At 33.8% G+C, this 26,080-nt stretch overlaps 2 protein-coding genes across 3 annotated transcripts in view; both read left to right on the top strand.

The window, feature by feature from the left end:
• The first annotated feature begins 4,573 nt into the window (after positions 1-4,573).
• Positions 4,574-26,080, top strand: part of LOC115875438 — a 158,160-nt gene continuing 136,653 nt past the window's right edge. The window contains exons 1-5 of one of the 2 annotated variants that reach the window (XM_030890895.1): positions 4,574-4,857; positions 13,228-13,693; positions 15,427-17,589; positions 17,641-18,322; positions 20,487-20,974. In XM_030890895.1, the coding sequence (XP_030746755.1) occupies positions 13,669-13,693; positions 15,427-17,589; positions 17,641-18,322; positions 20,487-20,974 (3,358 nt within the window). In that variant the 5' untranslated portion in view covers positions 4,574-4,857; positions 13,228-13,668. Of the gene's footprint in view, positions 4,858-13,227; positions 13,694-15,426; positions 18,323-20,486; positions 20,975-26,080 lie in introns of both variants that reach the window. The other variant, XM_030890894.1, reaches the window with a different exon arrangement.
• LOC115875472 (protein GVQW3-like) lies at positions 9,220-9,660 on the top strand. The gene has a single exon (XM_030890941.1). The coding sequence runs from the start codon at positions 9,220-9,222 to the stop codon at positions 9,658-9,660; it is 441 nt and encodes a 146-aa protein (XP_030746801.1).

The following is a 26,080-nucleotide window of genomic DNA, read 5'->3' as shown; positions in this document are numbered from 1 at the left end:
AAAAGATCCCCCTTCCAAGTCCTATAAATAAACAAATATTTCTTACATAACTGATTTCAACTAAAGTAGCCCTGAGTCTGAGTCATGGACCGTCCAGAGCGTAATAGACACCGTATAGATGCATTTGAGATGTGGTGCTGGAGGAGAATGCTCCGTATCCCATGGACCGCTCGAAGAACGAACCAGTCAATTCTCAATGAACTCGGCATCCCATCTGCCGTAGACGCATCCTGCAATACTTCGGTCATGTTACTCGCAGAGGCGAAGACAACCTTGAAAAAATCATAGTACAAGGCAAAGTAGAAGGCCGAAGACCCAGAGGACGATCACCATCAAGATGGCTTGACCAAATAGCAAATATTACAGATCATCCATTTCAATCATCCTAGAGGCGGAAGATCGCCAACGATAGAAGATCAAAATCACCAGCTGCACATAGCCATAATGTCACAATTCTTCAGACATGACGAGAACACGAAGAAGAAGAAGAAAGTAGCCCTTATTTCAGCAATTCTAAACTGGAAAAAATGCTATACGTAATTAATGGACACGGCAAAGGATGTATCAAGTCACACAAAAATTATGATTTCCACCAAAGTAATCACGAATGTTCAAAACGAGTCTCATTTTTGTTTGGGGCAGTTAGTTCATGGACAATAATTTGAGAATTTATTGAAGAAAGGCTATTGAGATGACTTCGTTTTTCCAATTAGATAATGACACATCACCTACTGACAGCCTACTCATAACCAGCTTGTCGACTTACAATAATTTCCATTGATGCTGTGTTTATAAAAACGATCGAGACCTTCTGGCAGATGAGTTCTGACTGCCAACATGTGTACGAAAACAGACGTGGCAAATGAAACGCGAATTATTCTCAAAAACATCAGGCGGAGAAGTGGTAGTGAATCAGTTTAGAAGATTCTCTTAAATGAAAAGTTATAAAAATTTCAAATTTGGCACCCTTGTTATTATATTATCCGAATGGAAAATATTGGATTATCCGAAAAAAGTTGGTTTACTGAATTTATTGCAAGTTAAACAACATTTGGTGGCAGCGACTACAAGATTGGTGACGACGGTGGTCCAATCCAGGATCACGACACACGTACTCAATTTGTTTGCAAGTATACAACGTACAGCTGTATTGTCGGAATCAAAGTATGACATTATCGTAAAACCATATCCTCAGTAGTGTTATTGGAATACATAACTATTAAAAGTGCTTATTATATTTTTAGTTTATATCACAAAGTAAAATATCATACAATGTCATATTGTTACTTTAAAGGGTTTTTAGTTTCTTTATTAGGAGGTCTTAAAACTAAAAAATATATTAGAGATTATTGTTATTCTAATTTAATTATGAGACGTACTTATTTCTAGATTAACCCATATGAAAATTAAATCTAAATAAACCAAACAAAGTCGGGTACATCACCATTTATAACTCAAGGATGGCATGGACCGATTTTAATGGTCTATGATTTATAAGAATCGTCTTCGCTCCGAAAAAGTCACACCAGGAAACCAACTGTGGTTTGACTTTTGTCTTTCTGGGCCTGAGGATGGGAATTAAATGAATCTCGAAACATGTCGCCCCAATTTTAAATCAAATTAAATTTTGAAATAAACATCCTAAAACATTGTGAGTTTTTTGAGTCTCCTACCCCTCGTCAGAGATTTTACATTGATATGTACTCACACTGGGTTGGAGAACGTTTAGTTATTCTTGTATTGCATAATGAATAAATGAATAATAATAATGGTTTTGTAAGGATCAACTATTTTTTTTATATAAACAAACTAGTAAAACTACTCGTTTCATGAAATGCAAAAGGAATTACACTTAAATATGTAAATTAGTAAATCTCTCGACATCATTTCCATTAAAACAAAAGTTCTATTAACATAACCTTCCATATGCTAAAAGAATAATAAAAAATACATAAACACGAGATTTATTAACTTAGATAACTAGAATATTTCTATGAATTCTACGTATATGTACTTTATGCAGAATGCATTTAGATGTGTTATTTTTTTATATAATTACACTTTGTATAAAGTCAGTTTAATTATACTGATTTATTCATATGAAGATGACTTTGTGGGTGAAGCACCTAAACTTGCCAACCCCAACCGGAAACAAAGTTACCTTCTGAAGAACGGAAGACAAAAGACAATAAAACAAGGCGCGGAAAATATGATACAGGGGTGGAGTAAATTTTTTATCTCCATAAATTTTATTATTGAAATATTTTTTTGTTTCCCAACCGTATTACTTGAGTTTATTTGTTTTTTAATTTAAAATATTCGTCAGACAAAATAAGACGCGCGTTTCTTAACCATGTCGTCATCATCAGCAGGGAGTACTGTGGCGAATTAGTGTTTTTATTTTGCTTTTTTTGTATTTACCCATCTTTTATTTATTTAAACTGACTAAACATTAACGTTAATCGTTAATATTGATTGAAGGATAATTAACAACTAATATCTATTTAAGTTAAAAATTAAGTGTATATCACAATTTATTGCGTTGAAACTGTAGAGATAATCTTATCAGAGGAAAAATATTTAATATTGGTAATATTTGTGTGATGCAATACATGAATAAATTAATATACTAGATCAAGTTATTTTTTTCTTTTCTAAAAAACTACTCGATACTAATTACACAAAAAACATTATAAATTATTTTAACAATATAGACGTTTAAATAAAATTTGGTCCTAAAAAAAATGTGATGTAAAATAAGCAAATTGGCTTGAAATTAAAAAAAAAACTAAAATCAAAGCCACCGCTATTATTTCAAAATTTATTTGTTTTAGTACTTAATTTTTTAATATTATAAATTCTTAATTTTTTCTCTTAATCTTTATATACCTAGTGTAAGTATGGCAATAATAAATAATTGAATATAAAATTAAAAGGGAATTTTATAGTTGTTCATATTATATATTTTTAATCATGATCGTATTGATGTAGTTTTTACTGCAATTACTGAAAATGGAGAAAATTATTAAAAACAAAAAGCTTGCAACTAATCATTTGATACTTTTTGTAAAAGATTTACTAGATTTTATCATTGGATTAAATCAGATATTGATTCATTCAATCAGGTGAATTAAATCTATCTAATAAAATCAATCGTTTCGAAATCTCGTTCAGTTATTTCAATAATTTTAAGTAGTTTACTACAATTCAATCAATCTCTAGGTCCTCTCAATTTAACTTTAAATTAAGTGATGCCAATTTGTAGTTTATTTTTTATAAATTTATAGGTAGATTTAAATGTTAAGTTATTTACAAAAGTGCGTAGGCAATTAATGATTGCCTTTAAGACTAAGGTTGTTTTGCTAATTGATTATTACTACCAATTTACTTATATATTTTATTTTGCCAACTACGATAAAATACAAAACAAACTGGCATTGCCTGAGTGTTCCATCTCTTCTATCAAGATGAAGTTTATTTTAACATATATCCCATATGCTGTTATTTTCTATGCCATAATCATAAAATTCCATTAATGTTAACATAAAATTCTGATGGATTTCCACTGTAATCATTTAATTAAAAATATTATTAATAAGAAGATTCAAGTATACCGTTTTTAAATCGTATATATCCTCATATAAACGATATATCATATATCTTTCATATCTCTAGTGGATCCACACTAGACTTGGTGCATCTTAGTTGATTTCAAAAAATTCCGACCACAGCCAGAGCTGCAAGCTCACAGAAAAGTTAAGCCTTCTTTTGATTTAAATCGTTTTAATGACTTAAGTCATTGTGGTGCCCGGTAGCGTAGAGTTACAGGCTTTCGTCTACCAATCTCAAGGTGTGGGTTCGATTCCCACACCCGGCATTTCATCAGCCGACTATTTTTATTAAAATAAAAATAGTTTGGGTACCTAGGTCGACTCAGCCTTAAATGAGATGAGTACTTGGGATTCACAATCCTGAGGTAATAATAGGCGGTTGAAGCGTAGTGCTAGCCACATTACCTTCCTTGTATACCGAACGACTCTAGTATAGCAAGCTGTACCTTGCTACCAGGGTTCGGAAAACTACATGCTACTTTTAAAAACTACATAAACTACATGACATGTAGTTAATGTAGTTTATGTAGAGGGCGTAGTTTATGTGTCATATGTATGTAACTTTCAAATATCAAAGGTTTGAGGTGAGGTTATAATAAGTTAAAGCTTTAGAAAGCTTTAGGCAATACTTGAATAAACAATCCAATCATTCCATTTTAATACATCATCACAAACATGTTAGACTTTGAAAGCATGTTTCATTTTTTAGTCAGTATTATTAATAACTACTATTGACAGTAGCCTAGTAATAACACTGCTTTATAAAATAACAAACACAAAAAACATTGACAGTACCAGAGCTGGACATCCGATACCCATCACATAAAAAAAACATCCTGTTAATCCATCTCTGTGCGGTCTGCAGCTTCGTCCCTCCGCCAGAACGCAATCAAAAGAACCGAAGTCACGGTCTACGTCATAACCGTCTCTCAGTACGCGTTTGGAACCGCGTCGGGTACCACCTCTGCGAGTACCATTTGCCGTAACACGATTAAAGTTATAGCACCGTATATCGAGCGCCAAAACAAAACGCGATCTAGTTTGACGTTTCCGCACGTGCGTGGGTCGTTGGTAGTACCAAAAGGTACGATTTTTTTTTTAAAACTTATTTTTAGTGAGAGATAAATCATAATTACTTTGTTAAATGGGGTTTTATGTTATTAAATGGTGGTTTTTTGTAATATGCAAAGGGGGACAAGTGGTACCACATATGTTCATTATCGATGGAAGTGGATTAAGAAGCTAGGTAGGTGGTGATTTGAATATTGATAAGTAACCTGTGTTGTAGTATGACGTTCTAGATGCTTTCGTTCTTTAGAACGTAGGTGAAATAAGGTAATTAAGAATTAAAGATAAAATGTTTCTAGGTTTTAGGTATTGATTTTAAGTTCGGAAGATTTTGTCAAAGGGTATATTAATGCAGTGGTGTTATTGACCTGCAAAGAAGAATTTAGGGTGTAAATAAATAAATGATATTGCATTTTTAAAAATGAGAGTGTTTTTTGTATAAAATTTTTCGATTTGGCGTATCCTCACAAAGGTATTTTCAGATTTTATAAGGTGAACCAAAACAACTATTACTCAAATCCATTGATTTAAGTAAATTTAAATTATTGTAAACAGAATACTCGTTTTATTTTATTTTATTTAATTCTCAATACCAGTGTTTTATATATACACTGTTTAGAGGAAAAACTATGTAAAATTATATGAATTTTATGTTAAATAAATATTTTCCAAAAAAAATAAATTTTGAAGTTTATTGTGTGGACATCACTTATTAATTCACATTTTTAGGTCGACTGATTATTTGGGTTTGATATAAACAGGTTTTTCATAAAGAGCTATTCTATTTGTGCTATTTTAATATTTCTAAACCTCCAACTAAAAATAATTCTAACAGTCTAAAGCATTTAGGCAAAATCAAAAGTCCTGAATTTTGCAAAATATTTGCATTTTCTGATTCAATGTGTTTTGGATTTGTCCATGCTCCATGATTGATATTGGGTTCTAGTTTCAAACTACTAGTGTTAGTAGAAATGGATAGTTTCAATGTATTCATTACTTCAGCAACATAAAACACTACCTAATGAACACCACAATACACCAAAACACTTTATTTTTAACACTGATCGCGCGTTTGGCTAACCATACTAGCACCGGCAGTATATGATTCAAACTCAGTTTCAGGTTTCGATTAATACTGAGTTTTACTATTTGGTTTTAATCATCTTGCGATGATGCTAACATGGTTAGCAAAACCCCTATACAGTGTTAAAAGCAAAGTGTTTTGGTGTATTGTGATGAATTAGTGTTTTAGTTTGCTGTTGTAACACCAAAGGTTCCAACCCTAACTGCAATATTCATTAGTTTTTTATGTCTTTATCATCTCACTCAATACTAGAAGGCTCTGACCTTCTTGTGACCAGGATGCACTTTCTTAATTGTAATTTGATAAAATAATAAACATAAAAAAATATTAATATGTAAAATACAAAATCTATTTGCCATAGAAATTTGAACAATCCGACAAATAAAATCATAAAAAAAACAAATTTGCTGACGTAGTTTTAGTTTTACTTTACAACGAAAAATAAACACCTACATAGTCTACATAGTAATAAAACTAAAATTAGACTATATAATAACAAATATATACATCATATGAGAACAAATATCATATATACATTATATGAGAAAGGTAGGATTTTAAATAAACCACTTATTTTTTCCGTACATTTTAAATTTCAGAAGCAGTTGTACAATGCAGTTTATATTTGATAAGATTTAGTACTGAAATGTGATATAAAAAATGTTGATATTATGTGTTTCATAGCTTTATTGCTATTGTTTCAAATGCTATTGTAATTTTAATTGTTGAATTGCATTTTTATGTCCCTAAAGTACTTAGTACTAGCAGTCAGTGAAAGCAACTAAATTCAGTTTATATTGCTGTGTTTTATAGACGATTTATTTGTATATGTTCTTGTAATATACATTATCTAATCACATACTAATAAGTTAGTCTGTGATCTAATTCAATTTTTTAATACCTTAGTATTATAGTATATTCTCATATTATCTTTTCGAAAATAGTAGTAAGTGTCTACAGTAAACACACTACAGTAACAGTTACCTACAATACTTTACAGTTTAGGGCAACGGCCCAGCTACGTCGAAACGCCTGTTCCCATTAGAACATTGAAGTTAAGCGACGTAAGGCGATGCTAGTGGATGGACGGGTGACCGGTTGGAAACTCTGTATCGTTTGGTATCGTGCTGTTGTCCAATAAAGGCGAGTGTAAAATCTATTGACACACACTGCTCATTCACGCCGGTTCTAGGCCGGATGAGATCGGATATCTCGTAAGAGTCGATTTAGACACTTGCCAAGTCGGTAGGCCATTGACCATGATATGGCCGAGGACCGCGGTTCGGATTCCGCGTAAACAAAGTAGGTCCCGTCCAGATTAGCCCTGGCAGCAAAAAGGAGACGTTAACTGAAATCTTTACTTTTACTGTTTTACTTTACCAGTTTACAACAAAAGATGAAAATAAGTAAATAATAATTAATAAAAAGTATCAAAATTTTCACAGCTTAAATTATACATATTTAAAATACAGAATTAATTTTCCCCGAGTTTTCCCAAAGTAAAGCCACAAGGCTATATTAATTCATAAGTAAAGTACATATTTGCTGATAAAAAAACAGTTTAACTACGACATTCTTATCAAAAGTAAAACAAAAACAACCACATATCAATAAAACTACAATTAAACTGTATAAGAAACATACAGGGTGGCAATTTGAAAAGCACCAATCTAATATGTTAAAGACATGTCGGGAGATTGAAGAGGAATAAAATGAAGTAATTTTTGAATTATTTTAAACTTTCTCACACTTTATAGAGTACTTACCACAACTTTTTGTTAAATATGATGATATGAACTAATTACTGAAAATCTCCTGTGGGATATCTTTGAAAATCTTCTTTATTTCTCTTTGCAGTACTAGAATTAAATTATAATTGGTTCAATTAATTTTTGAGATATCGGAGTTGAAAGTAAACATAATTTTTGAAAACTATCTAGTAGGTAAATTTGATTTTGATCAAACTTTTAATTATTTTTTAAACCCCAATAATAGCTTATTAAAAACATATGCTAGCAATGTCAATAAAATAATTGGTTTAATTAACATAATTCTCCTTTTTCTATTGGTCGGTACATATCTAAATTATTTAATGTTTTTAATGCATTATTCAAAGTTGATATTTTTCCAAAACCTGTAAATTAATAGGTAAAAAGTTCATGTTTATGAGAACGATTCCAGTATATCTTAAAGATTAGTTTTTCAAGACCATATTTCACGAATGTTTATGATACAATTTGCCGAAAACTTTCTGTTCGCTATTGATTTAAAGCTTTTCTAAAACGCAGTTTTAAATTTATGATTCGAAAAGAGAGCTACATTCCCAAGAATTCTGAATTCTACATATATCATCTACATATCTCTTCGTTTATAATTTTGTTGAATAGAAAAATAGAATTATACCTCAATACTCAGTGTTAGTAAATGTATATGTTTTTCTTCTTGTGTTCTGTTTTTTTATAAGTTTCATTATATCGATAGGGGAATATGACAAATTACCTCACGTGTCAAATACCGTATGATCGAAAAAAAGTGGCGTCCAGTTAGCTAGGAAATGAATATATCGATGACATTTCTAATATAATTTTACATATAAAATGACAGCGATCTTCATTTCATAGCCATCGCTGACGCCGTTCTTATTCGATCATACGGTACAATTGACCGTAGTAAACTTGTCTTTGACAAGTTACTTGTCATTAAGTTTGAAAACCACAGTATTTGTAAAATATGTACTGTCAAAGAGATTTGTGATCAAGGGGTCTTTGACTTTGACATTTAAAACAATTCTAATGTAATTTTTCTATAAGAATTGTTTACATGTTGTACAAAAAAAACTTTGTGATTATTACTAAGTACATAAGAGTATAATATCAAATACCAATATTGTAAAAATAATATACATTAAAAGGTGCTTGAAAAAAACTTAATTGTTGGAAAAAATAATAAGAATAATATATTTGAGAATACACAGAAATAACATATTGTATTCCAATAGATAATTAATTATTTAAACACTGCAGATTCTAGGAAAAGATGTAGAGTCCAGTCCTTTCGCTATTCGCCAACTGTTTTAACAAAGCATGTTACTTCTATTAAACCATCAATGTGCATTAGCAATTCTAAAGGAAGAAAATCTAATTTATGCATTGATTTTAGGAATTAATGGGTTTATTTAAAATAATTTACTGTACGTTTAATGCAAAAAGAAACTAACGAAAGTGCAATTTCTTTACCTTCTATAGATATTTGGAAACAGTTGGTACTTTTACAAAAATTAGCATACTGAGGGTGGTCTGAAAAGTTTCCGATCTCAATGTGCAGATGACGTGATAAGCTAGTGAATTTTCATTGCTCATCTGTTGACAGTTATTCACCAAAGTTTCATTCCATTTTGGATGCGCATTTGTTATGTAACAGTCGGTTGAGTGAGTTGATGTGAGTGTCTTTGTGAAAATGGACAAAATTGAGTATCGAGCTGTCATTAAATATCTGGTTTTGAAAGGCAATACGCTTACACAAATTAAACATGAATTGGATTCTGTATATGGGGACTCTGCACCATCATTTACCACAGTGAAATTTTGGGCAGCTGAATTTAAACGTGGCCGTAAGAGCTTGGGAGACGATGAACGTTCGGGACGTCAAAAAACTGCAACTACCGACGAAAACATCGCCAAACTTCACCAAATGGTGCTAGACGACCGCCGAATTAAAGTTAACGAAGTTAAGAGAGTTAGCAGAAGTTATGAACATATCAAAAGAACGTGTTGTTCACATATTAAATCAAGATTTAGGCATGAGAAAGCTGTCCGCGCGTTGAGCGCCGCGTTTGCTCATGTTAGACCAAAAGCGTGTTCGAATGAACATTTCCAACGCTATGTTGACGCAGTTTAGGCGCAATAAATCCGAGTTTTGGCGTCGATTAATTACTGTAGATGAAACTTGGATACACCACTATATGCCAGAAACAAAAATACAGACCAACAACCTAACCGACTCTAAAAAAAAGCAAAAACTGTTATTTAGGCTGGGAAAGTGATGGCGATTATTTTTTGGGATAGTCATGGAGTTATTTTAATTGATTATCTTCAAAAAGGAAAAACCATCACAGGAGCATACTACGCATCATTACTTGACAAGCTAAGAGCAGAATTTGCGGGAAAACGGCCACATTTACAGAAAAAGAAAATCCTGTTTCACCAAGATAACGCACCGTCTCAAACCTCAGCGGTTACCATGGCGAAAATCCACGAATTACGGTTTAAACTGCTTGACCATCCGCCTTACTCACCAGATCCAGCCCCAAGCGACTTCTTTTTGTTCCCCCGCTTAAAAATTGCGCTCGGAGGAGAGAGATTTTCGTCAAATGAAGAGGCAATCACCTTCGTGAACCACTAGTTTGCAGAGAAAAACGCCGAGTACTGTTTGGACGGGTTACAGAGATGGGAGCATCGCTGGGAAAAGTGTGTAGAGTTACAAGGGGATTATGTTGAAAAATAAAAAAAAAAACTATTCAAAAAAATGTCTTGTATCTTTGTTAAGTCGGAAACTTTTCATACCACCCTCGTACATCTTATTTCGAGAAATTAAAATTTTGGAAACAGTTTGTTTTTCCAAAAAAAAAAATTAAGTATGTAGGTGGAACTGTGTGAATTGTGGATAAGAACTGAATCAGTAATTGAAAGGCGGAACTCAAGACTCCATCCGTAACCTGGAATGGGCGTCCTACAACGGTCTAAGACACTTGAAAAAGTTCCTAAGAACTTACGACCGAAAAAAATCAAAGATTTTTCTTGTTTTAAGTAAAAACAATCTATGGTTTGTCACAGTTTCTAACAGGACACTGTCTCCTCAACGAACACCTCAGTAGGCTGAAGCTGAGAAACAACGGCGAATGCAGATTTTGTGGGGAAAATGGGGAAATACCACACCTAACCTAACTAAACGCCTTATCACTGAGTGCGCCGAGACGACGACCGTTCGTGCCTCCAGGAGATGGAGAGCTGGCCTCTGTAGGGCCGTCTCAGATACTGATTTTTATTGAAGCCCTGAGACTGTATGATGAGTTATAATTCGTTATAACTCAAGAAAGGGGAACACAATAGATCTGTAAGGTCGCGGTGATTGTATCCCCTACTAAACATTCTATATTCTAAATCAATAAGTGGAGTAGCTCTACAGGTGGATTTGAGGGGGCTTGGATCTCCAGATTAGTCCTAGCAGCAAAAAGGAGACGATACTTCAACATTTAACTTTTTAAAAATTCCATTCTTCCAAAATTGGCTTCCCTCAATAAATAATCTAGAACTGCGTCTGCTTGCTAAAACTATCAACATGTAACTTTTTAAAAATTCCATTCTTGCAAAATTGGGTTCGCTCAAAAAATAATCTAGAACCTGCTCCTGCTTACTAAAACTAAAGTTACATTACTGCAAGAAAAATACTTAAATCTAACTACAAAAATAAAATAAAAATCGTCGTATAACAAGGAATTATTATATCATTTGCTGTTTTCTTATTTACTCTTTTAATTTCCTTTTTCAATGCCACTGCAGCTGATGAACGATAATAAATTCTGTAGAGCATTCGAAATAAGCACTCGACGGTCAGGGCCGGCAATAAAAATTAAGCGCCCCGATAAAATCCTGAAATACTCATATTTGTTAATGTTCACGTAAACTATCAGAGCTCCTCGTAAAAGCTTTATTAAATTCCAGGCCGACCGAGTGTATATTTCTCCATTTCCAGCCATTAGGAAGTAGTCTTTATCACGCCAATATTTCAACTACAAATATGACGTTTGTGTCTTCTTGTATTTATATTTTGTGTGTATCTTTTATTAATCTTTTGTGATTATCATTTCAAATATTTATTCAAAAATCACTTGTTTATTCCTAAAATATGGAAAACATCTTAATAGCCAAGTTTGAGAAATTTACCTGGCAATATGCCACTAAATCAAAATCATCCTCATTCTCAAGCTTATTCAACCATTTTATCGCGGACGCTCCGCCCGGACGGTCCGCTCCATCTGAAAGCGCTATAAGAGTTCTAGACACTGGGGAAATAATTAGCAATACAGTTGATTGAAACTTTTGGCTTAAAAGTAGCATCTTAGTTACAGCCTACTGACCTTCTCATCAATTTTTATTTTGAAGTTAAAACAGAAACGAAAAAAAGATTCATATTGAACAGTACTTTTACCATAGTTCCAACCATATAGCATCAGTACAGGTGTCCATATAGCATCTCTATTTTAAGTTGTTGGGTTAGCTTTGTAATTGTTAACCTTTCGAACGTTGTTTTCTCAGTTTAAATATAATCGAAGGCAGCACAGAATACTTGCCAGTTCTAATGTCAGGCCCATACTTGAGCAAACTTAGACTTGCGCAAGTATTCTGGAACGTATTATTGGAACACTGGAAATAGTAGAAGAATATATATATTTCGGGCAAATAATACACAGCTCGGGATCTCTACTACCAGAAATTAACAGAAGAACTAAGTTCGCATGGGGTACTCATGGAAGAAAATCAATCACATTCAAGTCTAGAATGCCGCTTTATCTAAAGAAGAGAACATTTGACCAATGTGTACTACCAGTCATGACCTATGCATGCGAAATCTGGGCACTTAAAATAGACATTATAAGGAAACTGCAGGTCGCACAACGTTCAATGGAACGAAATATGCAGGAAATACCCCAGAGAGACCGTAAAAGAATGGAGTGGATACGACAAAAGACCCAGGTAATACCGTATGATCGAGAAAAAACGGCGTCAGCGATGGCTATGAAATGAAGATCGCTGTCATTTTATATGTAAATTTATATGGAAAATGTTATCGATCGTCATTTCCCAGCCAACTACGACCACACGGTAGATGTCCTCCACAGAATCAAATCCCTCAAGTGGCAATGGGCAAGAAGGACAGACAACAGATGTACCACAAAAATGACAGCATGGTATCTACGAGGAATCAAGAGACCTAGAGGAAAACCAAACATGAGATGGGACCATGATATTAGAAAAATAGTAGGGATAATTTGGACCCGCATAGCCACCAATAGACAACAATGAGCCCAACTACAAAGAGAGTATCTAAAGTCTAGTCTACTAAGAGTAAATAATAAAATATCAATGAGGGTCATTTTCCATTGTACCAATCCAACGTATCTTTTCGCGTACTTCTTTCTTTTGAACGATAGACGGTCCTACTCATTGGCTGCAGTTTCAACTGTCACATGCACCAAACTCCGAATTTAATCAATGCATATCTGAACTGACCTTTCCTGGGCTTTAACTTTATAAATCAAGCTTCAATGTAAAATTCTTAGAAATTATAAAAGATGGTTGATTTACTTTTCAATTACTTCCTTTCTCATCCTTTTTTCTGAATATTCAAACACTTGATTTTAATAACGTGAATCTAATACTATATTCTTTTCTTTTTTCTTTCTAGTTCCCACAGAAGCCATCAACTACCAACCCAGACGGTCTCACTTATCCAACCTCATCTTCCGCTTCGACCGACGACTGGCCGATAGTACTAGACGCCAGCAGAATCATCGACGAGTTCGGCGTAAAAATACGACAAGATAGCGGTAGAAACCAGTCGGCAGGAAGTTGTTTTGCATCGGTGGGATTTAACAACGACGTCTTCACTGCGAAGGAAAACAGTGACCGGGACCCAGTGAAAGTGCGTGTCGACTATATCGGCGGTTCGGATGCTGCTGCAGGTCGTACTGATAGAAACTCGGACGGTATCGGTTGTAGAGAGTGCGATAATGTTGGTGAAAGGGATTCTGGGTACGGCGAAAAGTCGTTTTCCGATCGGGGAAATTGCAGTTTAGCTGAGGAGAACAGGTTAAGTGGCTGTAATGAAAATGCCATTTTAAGATTTATGGATGTGTATCCGGAAAAGAGCAGTAAGATTTTCTTTTAATCGTGCTTACTGTAGAGATGAGCAAAACTGCGATTCTCCAATCGCAATTGAAGCTGCAATTACGATTTTTAAATCGCAGCGACTGTAAGCTGCGATTGCAATTTTAATATTTAAATATTGTATTAGGTATATAATTGTCATGTATTTATCTATAGCTTAACAATTCAAAAAAGTTAATAATAACCAGTGGTTTAGTTTTTAAGGCTTTTTAACATCTGCAACACATTATAGATAATATTAAAACTTTATATATGCAGCAACTACACATATCTACCTACTCTTTTTACGGTTCCCAATTATCTAATTCTTTATTCAATTATTAAAAAATCTCAAAAATTGTTTTTTTTTTAATGGCTCACCCCTCACCCTTCGTAAAATATGGATTTTCTAAATATGCTAATGAGCCACCCTCGTTCCATTTGAAAAAATTAAGATATGATTAAAAATACGATTTATGCATCTTTTAACCGGCCAGGACAAGACACTAAAAACATTAGACGATAAAATCAATTTTTCCAAGCATCTTTATTAAAAATTAGTATTTTTAACACAGCCATTCTAGATTGAAATTTAAAATACGATTTTTAAGCGAAAATGTCATAAATTGCCATATGATACGCCATTCTACTGTCTGGAGTGTTATTTTCTAAAGAATAAATTAAAAAAAATACCAAGGGTGCCATTTATACATCAAAAGTTGTAGTCATTTTCGGTGAAACAGGAAGTGGCCAAAAACAATTGAATACGTCAATTAATCCTAATTTATGTCATGTACTAACAGACCAAATCTCGATTTTTAGCAAAAAAAAAATAAAAAAGTTATAGGGGTAAACCAGTCTTGAAAAATAATATCTTCTCTATAAATAAATAATATCAGGGAGAAAATTCAATCGCAGTTTACTATAAATTTCTTCAATAGACCACAAAATTACATTCGCAACAATATAGCAAATTGCAACTCCTAAAAATTTAAACTCGCATATATATATAAGGTTATATCAAGGTCCTAGTTTACAAAATCACAATCGCAGCAAAATCGCAAATCGTAGAAAATCGCAAATCGCAACTGTAGTAATATTGGTTGCTTAAATTGAAACTCGCAAACAGAAGAAATCACAATCGTAGTTTCTTATGAGAGCCAATCGCAGGTTGCGATTGCGATTTTAAAATCGTTGCGATTTAATCGCAGTTTGCTATTTTTTGCTCATCTCTATCTTACTGTATGAGAAAACGTTTAAATAAAGAAAATACATACATTTTTCTTTCATTTTAAACTCATCATAAAATAGTTATGTTTTCCTGCATCTCAAGAATTTTAATTAGGAAAAAATATAGATAACACCAAAATTCAAATTATATATTTTTGAAACAATCATCAAATAAAATAATTTTACATATAAGATGATACCGATCTTTATTTCTTAACCATCTCAGACGCCGTTCTTTTTTCAATAGTATGGTAATCATAGCTAATCGTTTCATTTGACACTTCTATTTATTTTACTCCCACAATAATTCTGATCTTTTTCTGTGACATCGTCTTGAATAAATATCTAGGTTCTAAGATTTATTACAAATATTTTTATCTTAATTGTCACATAAAAATTGCTTTTAATATTAAACTATTTTTGGAGTAACTAAATATTAATTATTTTGTCAGATCAAATTTTTATGATGTCGTATTTGGTTTAGAAATGATTTCTTTTTATATTTCAGAACGACTATGTAATTCCACAACAGAATTTCTTAAACCATATTATACAATCACGAAAATGGAAGCCGAACATCAGAAAAACAATCCGGAGAAAGTAATGGACACTTCCCCTGGTATAATCCAAGAAATTGGAAACCCCAAAGAAGTGGATTTTATCGAAATGCAAACTCTTGACGCCAACTCTTTCTTACGAACAAATTGCGTGTGTAAAAATCGGGATTCGAACTTAACAGATTTCTGCAAGGACTGTTTAAAAAATTACACATCGGAAAACAATTGTACGACGAAAATTTGTCGAGATATAAACAAGGTGGGAGTCACAGTAGTCGATAGTGGGATTAAGGCCACGCGCGAGACGAAACATTTAAACAATGGCTTGCAAAACTCGAACGAACTTGGCGTAAACATGGGATTTAGTGAGCGTAGTGAAGCAGAACAAAGGAAATACGAAGACCGGGTTGTCGAAGTTTCGTTAATTGACAGTAGCGATAAAAGTGCGGGCGTGGAGTGCGGTACAAACGCGGAGAAAAACGTAAAAAATGGCGGTTCGACAGTTAGTGAAGTAAGTTTTATTGAAGATACTTGTACAGAAATATCTATTAAAATATTAAAACAAATTGAAAATATCGATGACAACACGCAGATTAACATTAATAACTTAGAACAACCAGATATAACAAAATATTGTGGTGTAGTTGAAGAGAGTAACGTTGTCAAAGAAAATGACAAGAATGTGTTTGATTTGGTAGAAAATTTACATACTTTCAGTGATGATTTGATCAGAAGAAACAGTCCCAACGATTATAATACTCTTTCTAAAGATGATATCCTACAAAACCATGAAGACGATTTTAAAGCAACCGAAATAAATTATGGTTCTTTAACAGAAATGAATAGTGATAAAACTGCAAGGCAAAATATCCTCGATTGCAGTAATGAAGGATGTAGTCATTTTGTAAAAGCTGAGAGTTGTGTTGGAGAAGGAAGTAGAAATTCTTTAAAAGAAAGTGGATCACAAGTTGATTATATTAGTGCTTATAAAGATAGCGAGATAAATCATCAATCTATGTTTAAAGATAGAGTTTGTCACTGTTCGTCTGACAATAATAAAATCAGTAATAATTTAAAACAAATATATGGTGTAAATAACACAAATACTGGTGATGATACAGCTGAAAAACGTAATAATGAGTTTAGTAAACCTTCTATTGGGACCACTTGTTTAGAAGTGGATGATAATGAGTGTAACAAATGTATTCATAATTTTGATAATATAACTAAAGATGAGACAGATAATTGTAGAAGCTATTCTGGTCATAATATAGACGGAAATATAAACCAGGATTCTTTGAAACAAAGTGACAGTAAATCCAGTTGTTGCAAAAAAGGGTTTAGACAAAACTATTTGGAACGTAGTAGTAATAATGATCCTGTTACATCTTTGGATGTAGATTATCGTAATAATTCGTTTCCAAAAAACACAACTGAAGAAAATGTTAAAAACAAAGATGAAGCAGTGATAGAAAAAGACGCTTTGCAAATAAATACACTCAAAAGAGAAAGCACTGATTCTAGTGAATCTAAACCTCAAACTGAATCGGTTTCAACAAGCGCTGCAAACCTTGACCTCGGTAGTGAACGTGGCGGCCGCGGTTCAACCTCCCCGGACCCTCTTAATCCTGCTGGAACGTGTCTCCTCAACTCTTCTCCTTGTGGCGGTGCCGGCATCGGGCAAACGGCCCACGACGGAGCGCCTAGCGCGCCTCCTCCGGCATCGATCGACGCCACTGTCGGATCAGAGCGCGCACAGGCGCCGGGCTGCAGTCGCGAAACCGTCGCCGACGTCGCCGCCTGCGACGCTCCCGTGTGTCGCACGCCCCCGCAGGATTATTGCCCTCCTGCTCACTGTTTTCTCACACAAAACCCTTCGGAAAATCGAACCGTCGAGCGCGAATCGGTACGGTACCCGAGTCCGCAGCGGACTGACACTGAAACTCGTGCTTCGGAACTGCGAAACGCCGACGGAGAACGTCAACACTTGAGTTGGGGCTTCAGGAACGGCAGATTGGTGTTTGCCGAGAGTAAAAGTGACCTTGGCGACTCAAGGCTTCAATTGGAACAAGTGGTTGACTCCGCGGGAACCTCCATTCAGCGTCTCACCGCAGGTAGTTACGACGAGTACATTTGTAAACATTTACTCAACCGTCTTTGCTTAGGTGAACAATCCAAACAAACAGGTCCAGAAGAAAAAGATATCCTTTATAGCAAAGATATAAACAAAAAGCTTGAAGACGGAAAGTCAAGATTGAAGTACCTGGAAGATAAACTAAAAAAAGCAGGCATCACTGACGAGAACTCAAAATTAATTCAACCTACCAAAGTACCTGGTTCTAACCAAGTAAAAGACTTATCTAGTCAATGTTGTAACTGTAAATACTTAGAGAATAAAGAATGTATCTGTGATTGTGTCAAAAAAACAGAATCTAAACAGGAAAACCAAAGGGATTTGAATAGTCAAGACAGTAGCATTAATAACAATTTTACTAAAAAACATTATTTCGAACATGCGCACAATTCAAGCAACAATAATCTTGAAACCCATTCAAAAGTAGAAGGCGATAAAGACAAACAACCTTCAAAAGTAATCGAATACAGTGAATTTCAAAATCAAGACGTCAAATCTAGTCTCGATTCGAATCAAAATATTATTGAGAATTTTCTGAATGAAGAAGATTTTTTTCCTGAGGGATTAGACGGGTTCTGTCAGTTTGACGTCAATAATTTTGCCGAGTTTGTTGAACAGCCACCTGCTGGGTACTACGATGAGTTTCTGGAAGACTCTTCTTCGGATGGATCGTGCAGTCAGTGTGACGACGATGATCACTTTATTGTAATAAGGTAAATATTTATATTTAGTTACGCACAAGAAATATATTTCGTTAGTGTGTCAAAGAATTTCATAATTTAGTTTTGTAATTTCCTTTAATTTTAATGTGTTAACGATTAACTTTCAATTTAGATTCAGGTTTTATGAAACTTCGATTTAATTACATACTTATTCTAGATAATTAATGTTTTTACATTCTTAAAAAGTTATTGAGATATGTTAAATGAAACTAAAAGTACTTGCTGTAATAGTTTTTTTGACATATAGAAATCATTCTTTCATCATTTTCTCCAATTAGATTCAAAAGGATTTTAGCTGTTTGTGCTGAAGATTTTGTAGAGGTTCCAGCTCGTTTTGGCTTCTAGTAGGACCGTTTTCTCATTTCCTTACAGATTCTTTTTTTTTAAATTGTTTCAAATCAAAGATTTGGATTCATACTTGGGGATACTGGCCTTTTTTGCAAGAACGACAAGGTACGGACCATGTACGGACGAAAAGTTATTACTCTTCAAAACAGTTAAAACAGATGTAGGTGGCGCCCCCTACCAATAGGAGTCATATTTACATCAAAATCAAATTTCTCATGTCAAAAAACTCCCAGATACCAATTTTCATCCAACTATTGATGTTACTTCAGAAATTATTTGGAAAAAAATCGAAATAAAAATGATACTTCTACATTCTGTATCTCCGAAACTAAGCATTTTAGGACATACATTTATACGAACTTTTTTAATTATTTTTATCTGCAGAATATGCTGCCGAAGTTTCCGGAAAACAATTCGGACCACCCTGTATATTTGAACTAGAAGTTGATTGTTTTAGGTTGACATATGGACTGATTAACCATCAGTTAAACTTGTCGTGTGTAGTTTACTATGATTTTATTTTATTAAGTAAAAAATTAAACATTCATTCAATTTTTTTCCACATCGTCAAAATTCCGGACAAAGGTTTAAAGTCCGAACATGTCCGCACAAATCCTGATGGATGGTAACCTACCTGTCAAGTTAGTTTTATTGCCAATTGACATAGTCCAAACTCGTTCTTTATTGAAGAAAAGAAAAATTGATGATAATTCTTACATATCTATTGTGCCCCCTTTCTTGAGATATCTCATCACACAGTTTCAGGGCTTTGATGAAAGCTACTATCTGAGACGGTTTTACAGAGGTTTGTTCTTTGTTCTCCATCTCCGTTACATTCGTACCAAAGTTTGTGGCACCAATGGTTGCCGTATTCAGTGATGAGGTGTTCTGGTGTTTCCGCATGTCCCCTGCAGAATCTGCATTCGCCGTTGTTTCTTAGCTTCAATCTACTGATTGCGGAGACGTTGTCTTGTTAAAAAAACCGTGGCAATCCTAAGACTGTTCTTACTTAAATCAAGGCAAGAAAATATCTTTGTACCTTTTGAGCTGTCCACCCCGACTCCTCTTACTGTCTACAAGCTCCCCGTGAAGAAGAGATTTCGGTAGGCGGTATTCTTGCATCCTGCATACGTGAACAGCCCATCTTAAGCGGGGGATTAGTAATCACCATCTCAGCGCTCTCGCATCTAGCGTTTTTAAGGATCGATACGCTTGAGATATGGTGGTACCATCTGATTCTTAACAGTTGCGTAAGGTGTTTCTGTTGCAACATGTTTGATGTGTTCATGTGTCGGCGGTAGGGCACCCAGCTCTCGCTTCTATATAACATGGTGGGGATTGTTATTGCTCGTTACACTACAAGTTTCGTTTTTGTGCTCAAATCATGATTGTAGAAAACCCTGTCTTTTAATTTCCAGAATGCTCTTGAGGCGCCGCTAATTCTGTGATGTATTTCAGAGTCGATATTGGCCTTTTCCGAAATCAAACTGCCAAGGTAATTGAATTCCGCACATATTCCAACTGTTCTCCGATTTTTATAGCATTTGTTGTGATTTTCCAGGGAAGTGCACAATAGGCGGACGCTAAAAAACCTCAGTTGCTGACGCGTCCCTAATTCATATATCTCTCTCTTTACCTTAAATAATGTTTGAGTGACAACCTAGTTTTTTTACCAAATTTGTTTTACCAAATGATATGAGCAAATATACCTTCTCAGTATCTGTCGTCCCATGTTAGTTTTTTTGCACATATTAACGATCTTAATAACGTCAATTTTTTTTAATGTAATCTTATACATTCGTTTCAGGAGAATGCGTGGTGACGGTGCCAACATGGTCAACGACACCTCCGACCGTTCCAAGCACAACCCCGACCGGGACAACCTCAAGTCCCTCCTCAAGAAACCGGGCCGTTCGTCCAAAGACAAAAAGTCGAATCGGGTCGTGTTCAACGAGAACAAGAACGAATTCTTCGACGCCGACTATATCATTCTCATTCGCGAGGAGTGCGACTACGACGAGGACGACGAGGATGGCGTGTGCACGTGCAACCAGCACGAGATGGTGCGGCTCACTTGTTGCGAGCCCAACTGCAGCTGCCAGGGAGGAGGCTACGAGGGTTTCGAACCCACACCTCAAAGTCCTAAATTCGCGCCTCCGATCGAGTTTGTCGATGCCGTGACTCTGAGTCCGCCCGAGGGGTATAAGGATATGGAGTTGATGAGTAGGGGACAGCAGCGCGGAGCTGTTTGTAGGGAGTGCAGCGCTACTCACGAGGATGATTTGGAGGATGACGGTAAGTCGAAATTGTGTTTTTGTGTTATCTTTAAAGAGTTAATAAATTAATTACGATATCAGCACTTGATATCTGGTTACGGCGAACGTATACAGAACTAAATTGGGGATTATGGGGGAACTGATGGGGGATTATTGGATTATCGGTAGTTATTTTTATACAGGGTGAGTTTCCTACGATGTTCTCATGGGTATCTCGTTATAAATCATAAAAAAATAAGAACACCATGCCAACTAAGTGAAATTAGTCAAGAAAGATAAGAATTGAATATAACTGAGTAATTTTTCGAAAAAACATATTATAGCTTATATCGCTGAAAAGCTTAAAAAATGGCGCTTTTTATGAAGTCATGGCCAACTATGGTTTCCATTTAAAAAAACATATGTTTGTGTCATATGTCAAAAATGACAGGCTTTAGAAAAAATCGGAGAACACAAACTCATTGGGGATGTGATTAGCTACAGCTTTTATCTGAAAATTTTTGGTCTATATAAAATAGATTATAATGGAATTATGGACAATTTTCAAAATAGCCAATATTTGTTTTTTTTTTCGAAATATCTAGTAAGCCATGAACGTTTTTAAAAATCTGAAAGGCGCTATTTATGTCCCCACAAAATTGCAATTCTTTCCCCATTAAACCGACTCTCTATCTCCAGTAGTTTCCGAGATACCCATAGAGAACATCGTAGGAAACTCACCCTATATTATGAAATAATGCTATTAAATACAAATAGATGCCTGAGCTAGTCTTAAACTTAAATTTGATATTTTGAAGTATTTATTTTCTACATTTCCTACTGAATACTGTTCTATAAAACGTCTTATTTCCTACGTGCATCCTAAAAATCTTCATTAGTGTCATTATCCCCCGATTACGACCTATTAAAGCTACCTACATCCATCGATCGTTTGTTTTAGTAGCAGCTGTTTAGCTTTTGTTTCGAATTATAAAAACACCAAGTTCCGTTCAGGAAGTCTCTTGTTTGGCACTGTTGTTCTTTAAAATACTGCAGTAGATCCTATGACTCACCTTCGATACAATTAAAGTCTATTGCGTAAAACAAAGAAGTAGTTGTTGTGGTGCTTGCGAAATCTAGGTCCAGCGGTACAGGTTCTGTAATTAGCATCTAGTTTATTATTAGAATTATATCGTAATTATATAGATTACGTTTTTTTTCTTTTGGTATAAAACTAGATGTTAAACTGATTTATATATGAAATTATATTCCATATTTTTCTTTTATACAGGGTGGTCCAAACTGTATTCCGGAAACTAAAAAATAAACTTTTTATTTGCCATATACTATATTCGAAACAACAGTTTGTTTTTTATCTTACCCTCGTGCAAATATTGCATATTAATTATTTTTTAATTTATATCTGGGCACGGCTCATGAATAAGATGAAATAAACAACGTTTGATCTGAAAGACGTGAACATATTGGTCAAGGACGACATAACTAATTCAATTAATCTTTACCTTTACTCGTCGTATAAAATCAATAAGTATTTATAGAATTAAATTATAAATGTAAGCTTATGCAGTTCATTATTGACAAATTTTGCCATGATTTGTTAACTAATATAATATTGTTTATATGGTTTTGTCACTTTTTGTTTTTTCTCTGATAAGTATCACATTCGCTTATAGAAAGCAAACAAGAAAATTAAAAAAAGTAGAGTTTACAAAATACTACTCTATCTCCACAAATCTCTAAAATGGTGGAAAAAATTAGCAGAAGAGAGTAAGCGAAACAGTTCATAGTAGTATTATGAATAACATAGCACATATATGAATAAAAAATGCAAAACTGAAAGAGTTTTGCATACTTGGTCTTGGCCTTGCGGAAGTCTTGCACTGCTTTTTATGCAAGACCAAGATCAGTCTGTCTCATCACTATTTCTGGTGGATAGAGTTGTCCTAAAAGGGGATGATTTCCGTGGTCCTCTATAACGACTGCTCTCTCAAGGCTCACTCACAAAGAAAGAAAAAAAAAAACAATTTTAGTACGTAAATTTTTGCGCATCTGTACCGACTGCCCCAAGCTTTATTCGCTAAGGTACAAGTCGATAAACACACTCGTAGAGATAAGGATCGTAAAAGCACAACGTTCATTACCGGCAAGCAAATAAGCGACGAAGTTGGCAATTGCTCCCGGGGAGTTTCCCGCCGCTATCCAGTGTTTATTTTTGCGGAAAACCTTTTATCGCCTCTTGCTCCGTAAATAATATCCATATTTACGGTAATTAAAGACTGTTTTATTTCAAACGGATATTGTTAATGGTGATTACTAGTGATGCTTGACGAATATCGATGTTTGGTAAAGGTATCGACTCGGATATCGATATACAGGGTCCGGTAATAGTGCGTTGGGCATCTGTAGCTCCTATAATAAAAAAGTTAGGAATTTGGTTTAAGTGCGAACCTAAAGTACGTCGTATTAGGATGTATTTCAGGAAAATATTTAAACCTCTATAGAGTGACTCAAAAAAGTGTGAGTGGATGAGGATGATTTTTTATAGGATCGCCCTGTATATTATTGATAGTTTCAAGGATATTATTAAATAAGTAAAAACATTTTTTTTCGGCTTTTTTTCTAAAAATTATTAAAAACAAATGTCCTAAAATTAAAAGAAATGTCCTAAAATCAAAACTATATTATGTATTTAGTGTAGTGGGTCTGTACTTACGTTGCTACAAATATCGTAATCTTTAACCATACAGGGTGTTCAAAATTGTATGCCAAACTTTTTAAAATATAAAATGGTTTTTCCTCGTTTTTTAAATGGAACACCCTGTATATTATTTTTTTAAAAGATGGAGAATTAAAAAATGAACACTTTTTTATTTAAAGTATTTCAGAATTTCTAAGGGTTTTTCGGATATTCGTGGTATTATACTACATATGGGGTTTTCAACAGTAATTTTTTATCAAAGCCACCCATTGATTTTTCTCTGGTATTTTACCGTTGAAAGAGCCATATGTAATAAACCCGCGAATATTTTCGAAACCGGTGAAAATTTAAAATACTTTAAATACAAAAAATGTTCATTTTTTAATTCTCCATCCAATAAAGAAATAATATACAGGATGTTCTATTAAAAAAAAACGAAGAAAAACTATTTTATATTTTAAAAAGTTTGGCTTACAATATTGAACACCCTGTATGGTTAAATATTACGATATTTGTAGCAAAGTAAGTACATACCCACTACAGTAAATACCTAATATAGTTTTGATTTCAGGACATTTCTTGTATTTTTAATAATTTTTTGAAAAAAGTTTAAAAAATGTATTTTTTACTTATTTATGTATATCTTTGAAACTATCAAAAGATATTGAATAATACCTTAGTAGATTATGTAAAGCGATCAAAATGGAAACGAAAAATGCAATAATATACAGGGTATTCCATTTACATCCCTATCCACTCACACCTTGTAGAAGTTAAAATATTTTTCTGAAATACATCCTCGTACATATATTAGGTCTGCACTTAAAATTCCTAACTTTTTTATTCTAGGAGCTACAGATGCCCAACGCAGTATTGCCGGACCTTGTATTAATCTATTTATTTAACTATCTTTGCAAACACCTTCAGAGCTAATTAAAAGTAAAGGGTGAATACAAAATTATGTATCAATGTACAGGGTATTTAAAAAAAACCGATTTTGCGTCCGATTTTGCTTTGTTTCGTAGCTACAGGGGGTTAAAATTTTATTTTTTTTATTTATTGTAACATCCTTTTAATAGGTACTCTCAGTAACAATGCTTACAACATAAAAATTGTCGACATCTCGCATCTTTCATCTTTATATTCAAAACGACTTCTATGCCACTGCAGCACGCATTGTATTTATGAATTATGAACTATTAAAAAACACTTAAGAGACGCAATCTTCAACTTACCGCTAACTACTAATTATAATAATGGAGATTTAGTTGCGTGTTTTATCACAAATCCCAATTATGTGCTATGTGTAAATGTTTCTGGTCATAATTAAAACAAACAAAACTGTGCGACAGTAACGGTTTTAATAATTTAAAATACTATTTGAAGTAACTGTTGTAAGAATCATAGATAATGGATATTATTCGACTGTAAATATTCTCATTAATTCTCATTTACTGACAACACTAATTTAATTTAATTTATTTAAAATTTTGAGGGTAAAAGTTACTATTATTATAATGCGACATATTTTAAAGCTAAAAAATTGTCGAAATATTCACCAGGGACGGATTATCACTGGAGTATTTTTCTAAAAAAAAACATGTACGCCACTGACCTTTTTTTTCTTGTTAGCGAAATAATGTAAGCAGTTTAATGCCGATTAAAAGTTGCCTCTTGATATTTTGTTGATTTCGGCCTCCTTGATGAGATAAACGCAATTTTATTAAGTTGCCTTGATCCAAGTCCAATACTAACCCTTAAAGAAATAATATTATTAACTTGCGAAAGTTTTAAATAAGTAGGTACCTACTCTTTGATTCCTCATCAAAAAATATGAAAAAAGTTTCCATAAACATGGATATGGAAATGCATAGTTTTAAAGTTACAGGATTTGAAATTAGTTTTTTTCTAACTATCTTAAACACAATTATTTTTTATTTGAAATTGCTGTAAGATAGACTAATAGTAATAATAATTCATAATAAATTAGGTAAAATATAAAATTTATTAATTTTATTTTAATTTGATTAATTGTGATTAACAAAAAACTCCTTTTATTTCACCAAGAAGGCCCCGGTTACCATCTACTACATTATCCGTTTTTACTAAAATCCGTCATTTTACGCAAGCATTCAAATCATCAGATTCTGTTCCCAGCTGTGCCTCTCTTTTCGAAATTAAGAGAAATTAATAACTTTGCGCTTTTTGGTGCAACAGATAGTTCAACCATATAGTGTAACCAATCATAAGCCTACCAATTTTATCATGTCGATCTTCCGTTAGCTTTGGGGACAATTTTGATGATCTATATTGTATTTGTACCTTTATTTCCTGTAGTTTTTGCAGCTCAGCTTGTTGATGACTTGTAGACATCCTCATTTATTAATTCAAGTTGTGAGCCACGAATATCACCTTTTTATGATTTAG

The sequence above is a fragment of the Sitophilus oryzae genome, unplaced genomic scaffold, assembly GCF_002938485.1.
Source record: "Sitophilus oryzae breed Bouriz unplaced genomic scaffold, Soryzae_2.0 scaffold_1387_pilon_pilon, whole genome shotgun sequence".
Classification (NCBI taxonomy): domain Eukaryota; kingdom Metazoa; phylum Arthropoda; class Insecta; order Coleoptera; family Curculionidae; genus Sitophilus; species Sitophilus oryzae.
Note: the sequence above shows the minus strand (reverse complement) of the source record. Positions and strands in the feature narration are given on the sequence as shown.